Source organism: Chroicocephalus ridibundus, chromosome 10 (genome assembly GCF_963924245.1).
Source record: "Chroicocephalus ridibundus chromosome 10, bChrRid1.1, whole genome shotgun sequence".
In the NCBI taxonomy this organism is placed as follows: Eukaryota; Metazoa; Chordata; class Aves; order Charadriiformes; family Laridae; genus Chroicocephalus; species Chroicocephalus ridibundus.
In genome coordinates this window covers 10712759-10726939 of record NC_086293.1, presented here as the reverse complement: position 1 = coordinate 10726939, position 14181 = coordinate 10712759, and the positions used below count along the sequence as shown (strand labels likewise).

Sequence of the window (14181 nt, the reverse complement as noted above, 5' to 3'; positions counted from 1 at the left end):
ATTGAGAAAAGCAATCCCGAGGCTTTAAAAGTGAATGAAAATCTTTCTGCATTTCCTCAAACCATTTCCACTTTTTTATCCATAGTGCTAGTCATTTGAATTTTCTGTGAAAGACAGGATTAGACAACTTCCATCTTGATTATTATTTTGAAAGCAAATGAAAATAAAACTTTCATACCTTCCTCAAAACCATAAAGGAAAAAGACTGAAACCTCTTCCATATCTCAAAAGTTGAGATGGTAGTGAGTTCACACTTGAACTGTCACTTGCTTTGGTGGTTTTTGAGGTGGATACATTCACTCTTGAGTCAGATGAAGACCATTCTGGGAAACACGCGTCACCTGTGTTGGGGAAATGGATGCTACACGGTCACCAACAGGTCAAAGAAATTGTAATTCTCCTGTTACGGCTAATGATGAGCGGTTTATTTGCCAGTCTTGTGGGAATGGAAACTTCAAAGGAAGAGGGGATTTTGCACAGCAAATTGAAAGGAACTTTTGCTACTGCTAGAAAAAAGTAGAGACGTCGTACTCCTCTCTGACCCTGCCACCTGCTACATTTCAGTTTAAAACCTGGCCACCGTGTCCATGGCGCTCACTTGGCCGCTGTTTGGTATTCCACAAACTTGCCCCCTGCCCACCAAACCATCACTTCTCTTCTAGGTGGAGAGCTGCGGTGTAAGGAGACATAAGAAACCTAGCAAAATTCCTCCTTTGGTCTACTCTTCTGCCCGGTTCAGTCCTCCTCGTAAAGCATAAGCTTATACTTTGCCGTTGCAGCACACAGGGTAGTGCGAAGTGTAGTACAGTAACTATAGCTCACTAATTCTTTGCTATTTTAACCCATTTTGACTCAAAGAATAACAATTCCAGTATCTGGAGTTTATATTCTTACTGAAAGATTGCTGAAGGCCGTGTTTATTTGGAATGATCCGTCGGAGCATTGCCAAGGGCAGTAGCTTTTGCTTGCAGATGAGTTTGTGGGGCTGGTTCTAACATGTTGATCTATTTATACGCACTGTCTGTGCTACAGTGGGAAGGCAGAGGAATTTGCTAGCTCGAATATGTATTTTCCTTCTCCAATTTTAAGTTGGAAAGATCAGACTCATTTCATGCTGATTCTTTGTGCTGGTTTTCAGCTCCAAAATGTTCACATATGTTTGGTTAATTTGGAGTCATGGTGTAAGCCCAGGAGTAAGGAAGCTTGTGTTGGGAGTCCAAAGTCCAGTAGGTTATGTTGTGGCAGTCGTGTCCACTTGACCTGCCAGCTTCAGTCTCCCCTGCCCTGGACGGAAGGCACCTGATTTCCCTTACAGGGGAACACGCACAATTTCCTTGCTGCTGTTGACTACTTAAGAAAGGAGGAATTTTTTGCCTTGCTCTGAAGCAAGTTGTGCAGACAGTGTCTGCAATCAAACAATGTGCCCAGACTCCCTAATGACTTGATACGGCGTTTCCAGTGTCCAGCCCAGCGGCAGCAAGGGTGTACAAAGCGGGCTGAGCAGGAACTGTGTGTTCCTCTGCATAAATGAGGTTCTTCCTGTTAACTTTTTGGTCCTCTGGCTTAAATACTCCCTGCTTCAATTCGACCCAGGGAGAAATGGTTTGCATGCTTGTGAAGTTTCCAAGAGCGGTGACAATGCAAGGAAGCGGTGGACCAAAGGCCGTGTGAGTTAGCCAGGGGGAAAGTCCATTAGGAGGAGAACGGAGAGTGGTTCTTCCTGGCTGAGGAGCCCCTGCCCACGGAGCATCGCAGGAGAAGCGCTCGCTCCTCTGGCTCCTTCCCGGGAAGCGGCATCTCTCCGTATTTAGATTTCTGGATCCCGGGGCCATCCTCTGCCTTTGCTGATGAGTGTTTCCCGGGCTGCAGTGAATATTGGGTTAAAATACAGAGTCACCCTCCCAGCCTATGCTTGATTTGTCTGTCTAGTTTGTGTGCCCTCTAGGCAGACAGGGACAACGAGTGGCTGACTTAATTTGGTATTGCTGTATCGTCCTTGTCTTATTTCTTAGCGTCTGTTCCTGAGAAGCTAAATCAATTTACCCACGATTTAGTAGGCAGTTTCATTTGAATGTTTAGGTCTCTGTTGTATGTCTAAGCTCTACTAGATAAAAGTTCCTCGTCTTCGTCTGTTTTCAATGTGATGATCAGCATTTTAAATTTGAAAAGCTGTCACCGTTAAGCCTCTTATTTCATTGCTCGTGTTTGGTGCTGTATCGTGTATCTTTTATCTTGGGAAAAGAATATTTATAGATGAGAATCCACTGAAAGTGGTTGTTTTTTGGGTTTGGCTTTGGTGGTTTTTTGGGTTTTTTTTGAACTTACATTGTGAGGCTGGTGCCTTTCTGTGACATGCAGCCCTGGCTTCCTCCTCCTCATCATCATCAATCATCATCTTCCTCCTCCTCCCTGCTGGGGACGGGTGTGCTGCCTCCCCCCCAGTACCAGTGTCAGGTCCTGGGTGCACGGTCCAAGCAGCTGCCCAAAAAGTGCATCTCTGGCTGGCAGGCCTGTGTGCACCTGCACCTAAGGCTTTCTGCTTCTGTCTTCATGCAAAGTAGCCTGGGATGTTCAAAGGATACCTGCTAAATTCTCCAAATGTAGCCCTTTTAGCTGGTGGGTGGGTGGGAGGGTGTAAACAGGAATTATGGCTATAATTCATTTGTGATGATTCAGCTGATGTCAAGTGCTTTGCTAGCTCCCTTCCCCTAAGTGTTGACCACTAGATTTCTGTTGGGATGAAAGATTCTTGAAGAATGACTAATTTTTCTGCATTTTACTTTCAACTAGCTGCCGCAACCTCCAGAAACGGAAAGCTCTGTAGAGGTGTGTCACCCACCTATATTTGTACAACAGGCAAATATTGGTGTTTTGAAGTAGTCCTGGTGGAGTGTCTTGTTGGTAAAAAAAAAAACCTGTGAAATGTGTGTTCCTGTGTGGTGTTAAGACAGTGAAAAATAAGTAGATTTGTTGAAGTGATTTAATCTGATACAGCATCATAGTATAGTCTGCAAATATAAAAAAAACCCCCCACATGTAAACCCCAATCTTTGCTCCTTCCAGCCATTCCACTTATGCTTTTAAGGGAGGCACTGTTTGAAAAGTCTCCTCTCGAATCCCCCTGCACTAGCAACATGAGACTTCGTTTCTCTGGCTCCTAATACAGAATTTCCCTTTGTCTCACATACTTAAAAACTTTGGTGAGGAAATGGAGGTGTCAGAAGAAATTAGTGGAAGCTTCCTAACACCAGAGCAGCTGGGTGTCCCGTTTAAAATGCCACAGCGAAACAGCTAGTGGTCACTTCACATCCTCAAGGTTACTAGCTCCATGGTGAACTGGAACGTAGGCACATTTCCTTTGAGAGATACCCCAGCATCAGTTTGCCTAAGACAGATTATTCACCATAAATAACACATAAGGATTTATGAAATCTCAAATTCTTTTGAAATTAATGGGACACCCAGAGATGGCATTGGTAGACTGTACAACCAGGTGGTAGACCAGTGCAAATCTAAGTGAAATGACATGGAAGTCTAATTCTAGGACAGTGTTGATTCTCTCAGCTATATAAATATGAAGATTATAAATAAGTTTTGAAGTCATGAAGAAAGAAAAATGTAGTTTGTGGTGGTTTAGACCTTTGCATTTGTAATTTTTGTGGAATAGTGTTTAAATGTGAACTGAAAGTCTGAGTGGTCATAGAATGACTTTGAGGTGTTTGGGAGATGGCTCCTGGTTTAAGATGGATCCCTGTGTAGAGTGGTCGTTCCTACACATTTTCAGAATGCTTTAAAGTGGCAAAAACTCAGTGTACTTCAGGTTTACAAAGTGGAAGTTCAGTTCCTGAGCATCTGAAATAAAACAGAGATTTGATTTGGAAACATGTACATGCCGAGGGACTTTGTTTAGTGAAACCCCTCTGAAGTCCCTGGCATCGGGAGGGAAATCCCACAGGTTTTGTCGGAGGCCCTCTGCACTCTCAAAAGAACTTCATTGACCACGGTCAGATCTGTCGAAGTACCTGCACTTCCTCCCGAAGTGTGCGTATAGTGGGACGGGGTGTTTGTGTGTGCGTGCGTATCTGTGTACACGTATGCATGGGCATGCATGGTTTGAGTTCTTATAAAAACTTCTGTGTTATCGGTAACTGTAAAATTGGACAGACGTCGTGTCATCTTTGAATCCATGAGAATGCGTTGGCATAGGTGCATGCCATGGTGGTCTGCTGGAGGGTGGCAGAGCAGGCTGGTTGAGTACTGCTGGAGCTAAGGGAGGGCAGATGTTCTGTTTCGATAGCTTGTCAGTCGATCTTCCTCATCTCCCCCCTTGCTTTCCACTGTGACTTCCCTTAATATTTTCCATGAGTGCAAAGATGTTAGTGTCTCTTGAGTGTTGTTCTGCTTTAAAATGAACTTTCTGCATGCACAGCAGGAGCTTGATCAAAGTCTACCACAGAGGCAGCTGGAGGATCATAGAAGGGTATGTACAGCAGTCGAGCACCTTCAGAACTAATCCTCTGCCTTTTCCTTTTAAACAGTGAAGCGTAAGTCATGTAAGAAACTTCTGTGGTTTAACTGCATTGCTGTCAGTCTCTTGGACGATCTAAAGCGACCGGCCGCCCTCACAGAACGGGGTGCTTGGAGCACCTTCTCTTGTGTTCAATGGAAGGAGCAAGTGCTGGGCTGCTCAGAATTAAACCTCAGATCCTGGGCTAGCCTGTTCGCACTGTCAAAGCGCACTCCCCTTTGGTGGTGATCGCACGATTGTGAAGTGAGATTAATCAGTGCTTGGGGAGTTCACCCGCTTTGGCCACACTTCCCCCTTCCTACACAGCCAGGCTGCAAAATCAGCGTCCTTCATACACGTTTGGATTTCTTCTGCTTTTGTAGCTGGGAACAGAATAGCACCTGCTTATAACTGTTTCGCTCTTAAATACTATTAAAGATTCTCTGTTTTAAAGATAATAGCAGGTTTTTGATACCACTTAAACGGAGTTGTATATTGCATCTGCGTTACTGATGCCTGTACAATAATGTTTGTGTACTGCTTACTCTTTACCTGGGTGGTGAATGCAGATGAAACTGAATACTGTTAGGGTTTTTTTTCTAGGTAGCATATTTGATTTTTCTTACTGCTGCCAAACATCTGATATTTGTTTGCATACTGTACGCATCAAAGTGGTGTACAACAGTAACATGATGGTTAAAGAACTGTTCTGGAGCCAAGCATTGCAGCTGAATTAATTATAACATTTCTTAAATACCACTTATTTTTCCTCCCCTCTACTTTGATCACAGACTCATATACTTGTTAGCTAACACAGTGGGCTTGAATAATTTTATAGGAAACAAAGTTTTTCTTCCCAGTTGGAATTTGAAATGCCAAACCTCCAGAACCGTGGACGAGCACGCTTTCAGGCTAGAAACAATAAATGCTTGATGCGTGTTCCCACTTGTATTTTCTGGCTAATTGTCCAATTGTCCTGTTTTGGATACACTACTCCTAGTCAGTGGAGGTGCTGCAGGGCTGGCCTGGGAGCCCGAGCTCCCAGTGAAGCTTTCCCACTCCCCCCAGCTAGTTTGAGCATGGAATAGAAGTTGTCTTCCGCTCCACAGCGGACCAGAAGGAAAGCCTAGAGACAACACCAGGAGCTTTAGTTACCCTTCTGAATTCAGGAGGCGGTGGAGTTTACTGAACAGCAGTTCTCGTGGTTCAATGTGTGTTGTTATCTTTGTAGTAAGTAGTAAAAATTACTGTTTTTAAATGCCATTTGATATGACAACTGCCAGTTAGTTTAACAGAAGAGGAAAAAGGTAATGCGAGAACTCCATCATAACTTGATTTTTGGCAAAGGGCTTATTAGGGTATCGAGTTGCCTTTCTAATCAGTACACATGTAGAAGGAAGATGTAGTTAAGGGGTTTTTTTGGTTTTTTTTTGTCTGGCTTGGCCTTGTTCTGTCATGTAGCCTTCCTTACCTGCCAGACTGAGAGCAGAAAGGTGGTTAAAGCACTACATCATGTACTAAACACTCTCCTGTCGCTGTCAGTCAAAGTAGCTCCTCTGGGATATGATTTTCCTTGAGCTTTTGAATTCAGTCTCTTGCCTGTCCTACATGTGAACTGTTTGGCCCAAGCGGTGATGAGAAGCGTATGCCCCTTGCACAAGTGCTCATCTTTTACTGTTGCTTCTAAAGTAACTGGCCTTTTTTTCTTTTTTGCGGGGCTTTTGGAAGCAGCTGGTTGGAAAGCAGCTCACTTGGTGTTTATTTTACATCTTGTCTCCCTGCCGCTTCCCCCGTCCCCATCGCATTCCATAAAACGCAGCTCCTGTGCTGCAGCTTTCACACTAACAATCCACGGGAGCGATTTTTAATCTGCTAAATTGTAGTGACGGGAGCAGGTGGTGGGAGCCCTGAGTTAGCACCAGCCTCGCGGGGAGGGCAGTGATCCCTGACCGGCTGCAGGCAGGTTTTAAGCTTCTCCGTTCGGAAGTGATGGCTGAGCTTCGGTAAAGGACTGTTCGTTTCCAGACAGGTTTTTGTCTTTCCAGTACATTGGGGTACAAGGATTTCTCTGAGCTGCCTTCTGTGGGTGGCAGATTTCCATCAAAAGCAGCGTGGCTGCGGCAGTGCTGGAGTTTTGTATGAGCCAAATGATGCACATTTACATTGTTCCATTTACTTATTTGTGTTGTGGCCTCTCGTGAAAGTTTAAAAAGTAAAGCTTCACTTGCATGACAGCTAATATTGAACCTCATGGTAAATGACATTTTGAATCTATAGTCAGACAGCTAATTTCATTTGAAATACAAACTGAAAATCAGTGCCAAGCGCTTGTTTTGTGAATGGAGATGAAGATACTGTAGTTCACCCTGACAGATTTTTAATACGAAATTATTCTTGGCTAGAACCATTTTTTTATTTTTTTATTTTTGGAAATCCCCTCCCCCCCTGCCTCTCAGGTGCTGCACCCACAGCGCGCTGCTGTTAGCAGAGCAGGGGCTCCTGGTTAAAATAATCACCACTTTTCCTTTTCACACAAAGACCTCATTAAAAAAATATAAAAATCCATTAATCGAGCTGGGGTGTTTGTGTATCTGCCCGTTGCTGGCAGTACCACTGGCTTTTGTACAGCGCTCAGAATTACTGGGAATTCCTATAAAGCCTTAAGCGAGAGGGTCCGCAGGTTGATGCTCAACCTGGGAGGTGTTTTTGGTCTCCTCTGGCCTCGGCTGAGGGCAGGGGCATGGGCTCTGCGGGGATGTGCCGGGTGCTCCCGGACCATCGGGGTTATCTGAGGACCGGTGCCCTGCAGCGTCCCCGGGCTCATGTGCTGGGATGCTGACTGCTGGCGTGACCGGGCGGCTGCCAGCGGGGGACAAAGAGCCGGGATGCAGCGGGGATCGCTCGGGTTTCCGCTCGGCGGCTGCCAGTGTTAATCGCATCAGCTGCTGACGGAGGGGAGAAAAGAGCGGGTTCCTGTAACGTTGGCGAAATGGCAAAATAGGATAGGCTTGAGAATAGGATTGCTCGCTCACTAAACCGTTTCTAATGTTACGCTTTCTCTAATTCTCCTCTTTTAGTGTTGGTGCTGTACAGATGCCACTTTTTTTACATTTAAAATCGAGACAATAGATCTTAATTTTTTTTAAAAAAACCAAACCAAACTCCTTTAGAATAAAACCTGTCTAGAAAGCTGTAGCAAAAAATCTGAACTGTAGCTGTTTCTGGGAACACATAATTTTATTTGAGCCGCACGAGACCCCCGGTGTCCCAGCCTGCCCGAGCACATTGGGAGATGCTCAGTGGATTTTTCCAAATCTCCAGGGTTTCGGTTCCCCCTCCCTCACTATAGTTAGGCTAATGATAACAGCAGTGCCCTTGCTACTGAATATTAGTAGTTTGTTTATTCGTTAAGCTCACATCATGATTTCATTGTCCTCTTTGACTCAAGGGGGAGGCACTCAGGCAAGTTTTGGTCAACCGTTACTATGGCAACGTGCGACCGGCAGGACGGCGCGAGAGCCTCACCACCTTCGGCAATGGGCCCTTGTCTGCTGGAGGCGCCAGCAAAGCCGGGGCAGGAGGTAGGACGTGCTGCTGCTCGTCATGGTGTGTGTCGTCTGCCCTGCCAGATGCTGTGTGTCTGTGTCTGCCTGGCAAATCAGGTGAAATAGGGGTTTTTTCCTCCCCCTTTTGGGCTTTTCCCCAACTGTTCTGCTCTATGAAATCCCAAATAAGAAGGAACTATCCACAAGGATGTGGAAGAAATCCTGCTTGCATGTCGCTCCTGGCCTTGGGAACTCCAACGTGTTTTAACTCTCCTTGAAGGATTCCACTTTAGGCCGTGCAGAACATCGCTCTCCTGTGTCTTACCATGTCAACTGCCCTTTCCTCATGCAGATGGGAGCAGTGACCTCTTTCTCCTGACTGCATTTGAGAAAGTACTTTAAAATTAAGCAGGCAGAGCTTTTTACGCTTTCCAGAGACCATCTTGGGCTGGCTTGAATTTTGCAACTTTGCTTTGAATGAGTGTGCTTAGAAAATCTGATCAATTTAATATTTGCAATAATATTTGCTCATAGTGATGTCAGATTATTGACTATATCTGAAACAAAACCATTTAATTGTATTACAGAGAGATTGTGGGGTAGGATGAGCAAAAATTTGATTTGAAGTCAGTGATAAAGTGCAGTTTATTCAATTTGAGACCATTGCTAAAAAAGTCAGTAACGTCAAGCATGCTTTGTCAAAACAAAGTTCAGTGGGTCTTGCCTCTTCAGAATAAAGACAGTGGGTAATGCTGTTGAAAGCAGGCCTGATCAGAAACAAACAAATGAACAAAACCAAAACACCCCCAACTATTTCCCCCTGTTTTCTGAAGTTGATATATATATTTCATTAGTCCTTGTGTTGTGCTGTCTGCTGCCATGCTCTTCTACTTTCTAAAGCATTTTCTTCAGTTCTTCCGGTCTCTTCCACAAACTCCTGCTTGCTTCTCTTGTTTGGTCTGTTCATCCATGAAGTTCACGGCTCTGTAATTGCACAGAAGCGTAGCATTGGCCTTGCCATCCTCTGGAATTTGTTCCATCCCCTCACTGGTCCTGCACAGCCTCTACTTCTCTTTGTATCCCTGAATCCATGCTCTTTCCAGAATCCTCCTCCAATACACCAGCCTTCTTTCCATTTTCTGCTGCTAATGAAGGCGGCAGTGGCAATAGCCGTTTCCTGTTGCCAGCGCAGGCTGTCCTCCTCCAGGACACCACCTCCTGCAGACTCGCGCGAGCTAAAGCGATGTTACCTGCCCATCTTACAACATGCCCCATCTGTGCTTTGAGTTACAAACTCTTCCTTGCAGAAGTGCTCAGGGCCGAGTTCATCACTGTTAATAAACGTGTGCACATTGTTCAGGATAGGTCAATAATTTAAACCAGAAGAGAGGTGCCATCACCGTAGGGTTTGAATCTCAGCCTGTTTCTCATAATCACCTTTATAGGAGGAAGTGCCGGATCGACTTCAATGAGCCGAGGTGAGATGAGTTTGGCGGATGTCCAGTGTCACCTGGATAAGGAAGGTGCCTCCAACCTGGTGATCGATCTCATCATGAATGCCACGAGTGACAGAGTCTTCCATGAGAGCATCCTGCTAGCCATTGCCCTCCTGGAAGGTGGGAACACTACAATACAGGTAGGGAAATGGAAAACTTCAAGCTTTTAACTCAAACATGGTGGGAAGGGAAATGTTTTTATGAAATCCAGGAAACTTGAGGAGGTTAAGGAGATGGGAGGGGAAATGACTAAATGATCTTTGACCTGTAATTAAGAAAAATATCAGTGTCTACCATGCAAAAGTTAACTTAATAAATGTTTGCATGGGCACTGAGTAATTGAGGTATTTCCCAGGGCGATATAGAGGAATGTATAACAAAACAGCTTTGTAGTGTAAGTTAATGTGACGGCTTCTATGAGTAAGTTTAGGCAACTGCAGTGTGCTCAGAGACTTTTACAACTAGCTGTTAGTTTTCAGACTGGAATTTAAAATAACAGTAAACTCCAGATGAGCACCCTTCTCCTGTAGTCTCGCTGTCCTTTGTTCTGCGTTTTAAGGATTTGGTTTCCCTAAATGAGAATTGTGACAGGTAGAGGTATGTACTTCTTCCAAACTGAAAGTAAAACCTTATTATGACAAAACGGGGCCTACAAAGATTACCGAACATGTAATATCTTTTTCTTTTGACTTTGTATGTGTTCTGTTTGCCAACAGTCTGTTTCTGTCTTGGACAATGGGCTTTATGCGTAGCTGTTCCAGAGAGTGTTACCCCTTTCCTGCCCCGCTGCAGCGTGTTTCACACGTCTGAACAAAACAATCGGTGACTTGTTTAAGGTCTATTCTGCAGATTGCTGCTTTCACTCAGAGGAGTGATACATCCAAATGTTCGATACACATACAGAGTTAGGCTTATAATTTCATGCCATTTGTGCTGCATCCTAATTAGGAACATTTATTTAGGTACTTAAAGATAAAACATGCTATCATTTTCAGAAGAGCTTGGGCAAAGAGAACTAAAGAAACCTTATATATGTGGCCCACTGTTCCCAGTATGGTATAACCACTCCCCAGTCCTTTCTTTTTCTGCCCTGAAAACTGAACTATCTGAAACTCTGTCTCTGATATCGCTGCAGCAGCACAGAGCCGCCGCAGTCACAACGTTAGTCATAACGAGACCTCGATGGCAACTTCTGGGAGAAGCGTTTGACCAGATGGGAGGCAGCGCCCCATCTTGCGCTCTCACTGTGGGCTGCTGCCAAAGGGCCTGTCCCGTTCCGGGCAGCTCTGCCTGTCCCCTCCTCGTTCGGCTCGTGCAGTGTGGGCTGAGGTGAATTTCAAGCGGTTGATCTGATGGAAAACCAGCCTGCCAGCAAAAACAGATTAAATCCCATAGAAATGCCTGGCTCAAACCTGACCAGAGCTGTGCTAAAGAGCAGCTGTGTCCTCTGGGCAGCAGTACGTGGGGAGATTTGATGAAGTGGAATGTGGGGCTGAATCCTGGATAGTTATATTTGATCGCTAAGGTTAAAACACGCATGGGATCTCTGCAGCAGCACCTCTTGTGTTCATGCAAACTCCCCTTGAGAGGAGAGGGAAGGCTTTTGGGCTCCTTCACCCTGTCTCTGTAATCAGTGCCCTCTTTTTTCCCCTGTGTATATGGTCTAGGGTGAAGCTTCTTTGCAAAAGACAAAGTGGGAATCAAGCGTTTAAAATCCTATGTCACCTTAAACTGCAGTGACAGGATTAACATTCCTTGGGGAGAGTCACTCCTTTAAATTTCCTGCTCTTCTCCAATGTAAAGGAAGCTGAGCTCTCATCTCTCTAGCTCTCGGGGAGCCTCAGGTAACCTCACACTGTCATGCTGGAAGGAAAAACAAATTCTGCACCAGCCTGATGTGGAGAGATCCTTTGCTTGTGCTGGAACCCAGAACGAATGGTCTGAGTGGAGTCACTTCCCACTGTGTGCGAATCAGGGTTGGAAGCACATTCCTTAGCTCGTCTGGTCAAAACAAACAGGGAGATCTGCAGTCCATCTCCAAAGATACCTTTTTCCACTGAAAAGGGAGATTCTTTAGTTTGTATTTGCTCTCTGTAAGCGGGAGCGGGGAGTCTGCAGGACAGCTCTGTGGTTCAGAATGAGCTGTTGGCACGGGGTGCTCACGACAAGTGCTGTAACACTTTCACATCCGTGCCCGGCCCTCCGGCCAGTTTCTGGTGCTCTCTTGCCTTTATAGATGTTACTTCCATAAACCAGGGTAACTATTTTCCGTCCTTTCCCACTCAGGAATAAGCGCTTGGCAGTTGTCTTTACCTTTAGAACATGTTCTGGGCAGCAGTGGTGCTGTGGTGCGTGTGCGGGTATGTGCTGTAAAGCAGCGGCGAGGGGCTGGGGGGGGTCTCTGGGGTAGCCTGCTACTAAGTACGGAATGTTTTAGGAACCAAATGACTCGTGATGCCTACAGCTAATGAATGCTGTAAGCTCCGAGGTCTCGGGCACACCCAGCAGCTCTTACTCATGCATGCAAAGCACGGAGGAGACTTTATTGAAAATATCCTATGGAGGGGTTGTAGCGTAGGTATTCTGTGTTCTAGCAATCCTGTGGCCTGACAGCAAAAGGCAAAAAAGAAGGTTCATCAGAGCACAAAGGTGTTCCATGACTTAGCTCGGTCCTGGTGCTGGGTGGTGAGTTGGCGGGTGCCTGGCTTTACTTGCAGTGGCTCTAGCACAGTCAGGGCCCGCGGGGACTGCTGCAATGTCAGTCAAGAGCAGCACGTATTCAGCACTCTGGTCTTTCAGTAGTATTTGAGTCACGAAAGCCAAGTAAGTAAAACTTTAATGGAAAAAAAAACCAAAAAAAAAAAACCGCCAACCACAGAGCTTAACTTCTGGGAGAACAGCTGGCTCAACTCCGGTGAATCGAAGCGAAGGTGGAGGTTTTGCTCTTTCGTGAAATCACTATTTCAGGTCTGTATCTCCCAGAGTAATTGCTGAGAGATGTCCAAGTTAAACTGGTGTCCTGAGACAGTCAGTTCAGGGAACTGAGCTTTTCTCTCTTCACGTAGGAAGAATGGTGTATCTGCTCAGCCAGAAAATGCAGAAGGTGTGGGTGCAGCCCAGCCGTCGCGGTGGTACTCGTGGAGTACTGGCTATTGTGCACGGCTTCAAATCCGGTGGGTGTTATAGAACAGCCTTTCACTACAGCACAGCAAGGATTTCATAAGAGCGCGGCAGTGTGATGGTCTCCTACCCAGTGAGATTTCGTTGTTACAAAATACGCTGCAAAATTTGTCTGCTTATGGAAACTAGGTGCGCCTACGGAAACGAACCCAATACTTTCCGTGGTCTTTTATCCTGATCTTTCTCTGGTCTATATTCGTTTGGTAAATTTTGTAGATTAGGTCGGTAGGGCTTCACAGCAGCCTCCAGAGTGGATTTTCTGCAGTTCTACAGCAGTTTCCAGTAACTGCCAGTGGAAGAGTCATCTTTAGTCTCTGGACTAATAACTGTGTTCATTTTGCATCAGATACGTTTGTCATTGTGAAAGTCGCCCTAGCCAAATCGACCAGCTTCGTCTTTGAGGTCTAACGCAGTTTATCTTCATTTCGCAAATTTTTTTGGGTTATTATTAGCAGCTGTTGATTTATCATATTCCGAGCAAGTTCATTCTGTGCTCAGTCTGAATAATTTTTACTGAACCTAAATTACTTATATCTGCAGGCCTTTGAGAGTAGGAAACTGGTGGGATAGGGACGGGTTATGTAAAAAAGCTTTTTGGCAGCAAAGCCAGAAATGTGTCACCCCTGCATGGCATTTTCTGAACTCCAGGTTTTCACACGGGAAATGAATTCGGCCTGAAGTTAAGTGCAAGGTTTGTACTGACACACAGGAACTCGCACATGATGATTGTAATATGGTTAATAATGGGAGTTCCCGGGTAACTCCCCTGAGCGTTACTGGGAGAGCAGATCCCCATGATGTTGGGAAGGGATAACTGGAATAGGTGTTACCGCTTCATTACATGCATAAAGGGCCCATGTTAAGGCTAGGCAAAGTAGGTGGTTGCCAACTCTAGCAGAAAAGCAAATCTAGAAATGTTCCCTATTATAATTGGCAGGAGTGATTTTTATTGTATTGTTAGGAAAATTAATGTGGGGGAGAAGCAGGACAAGAAAAAATACTCCCAGTTTTCCTTAGGAAGGAAGCTAAGCCAGTAGAGTATGGCACAGCAAATCCCATGCTGCTGTGTTCTGCTATAGGGGTGAACGTGGATGTGATAAGTGAACTGTTCTGGGGGAAAAACAGAGGTCTTCGCCCACTTAAAGCTCTCTGCATGGAAAGTTTTCTGGGTTGTTTTTAGTTTTTGGAATTCACTTGGAAACCCTGTCGGGTTCTTTGGTAACAGAGATGCTGATGAAGGTGTCATAGCTGTGTCCGGTGAGCTCGTTGCTCCCGCTCGGCAGGAGCTCCAGTTTTTTTTGGGTGGGAAGCCTGTCCTCATTTGTAAGGAGGCGGAGGTGGAACCTCAGGGTCGAAACCGGACAACAAATTAAATTGACAAACGCTGCTGCTCGCCGAACTGAACATTACATAAAGCCCTTTATTAATTTATATAACCCTCAGCATCCACCTC

General features: G+C 45.3%; 1 protein-coding gene across 14 annotated transcripts in view; it reads left to right on the top strand.

Annotated features, from left to right (window-relative positions):
• The window catches only part of ITPR1 (inositol 1,4,5-trisphosphate receptor type 1), a 182521-nt gene that overhangs the window by 108224 nt on the left and 60116 nt on the right, over positions 1 to 14181 (top strand). For 7 of the 14 annotated variants that reach the window (XM_063348471.1, XM_063348468.1, XM_063348472.1 and 4 more), the window contains 4 exons: positions 2791 to 2826; positions 4430 to 4480; positions 7956 to 8088; positions 9498 to 9688. In XM_063348471.1, coding sequence (XP_063204541.1) covers positions 2791 to 2826; positions 4430 to 4480; positions 7956 to 8088; positions 9498 to 9688 — 411 coding nt within the window. The remainder of the gene's footprint in view (positions 1 to 2790; positions 2827 to 4429; positions 4481 to 7955; positions 8089 to 9497; positions 9689 to 14181) is intronic. The other 7 variants (XM_063348473.1, XM_063348469.1, XM_063348466.1 and 4 more) reach the window with 2 other exon arrangements.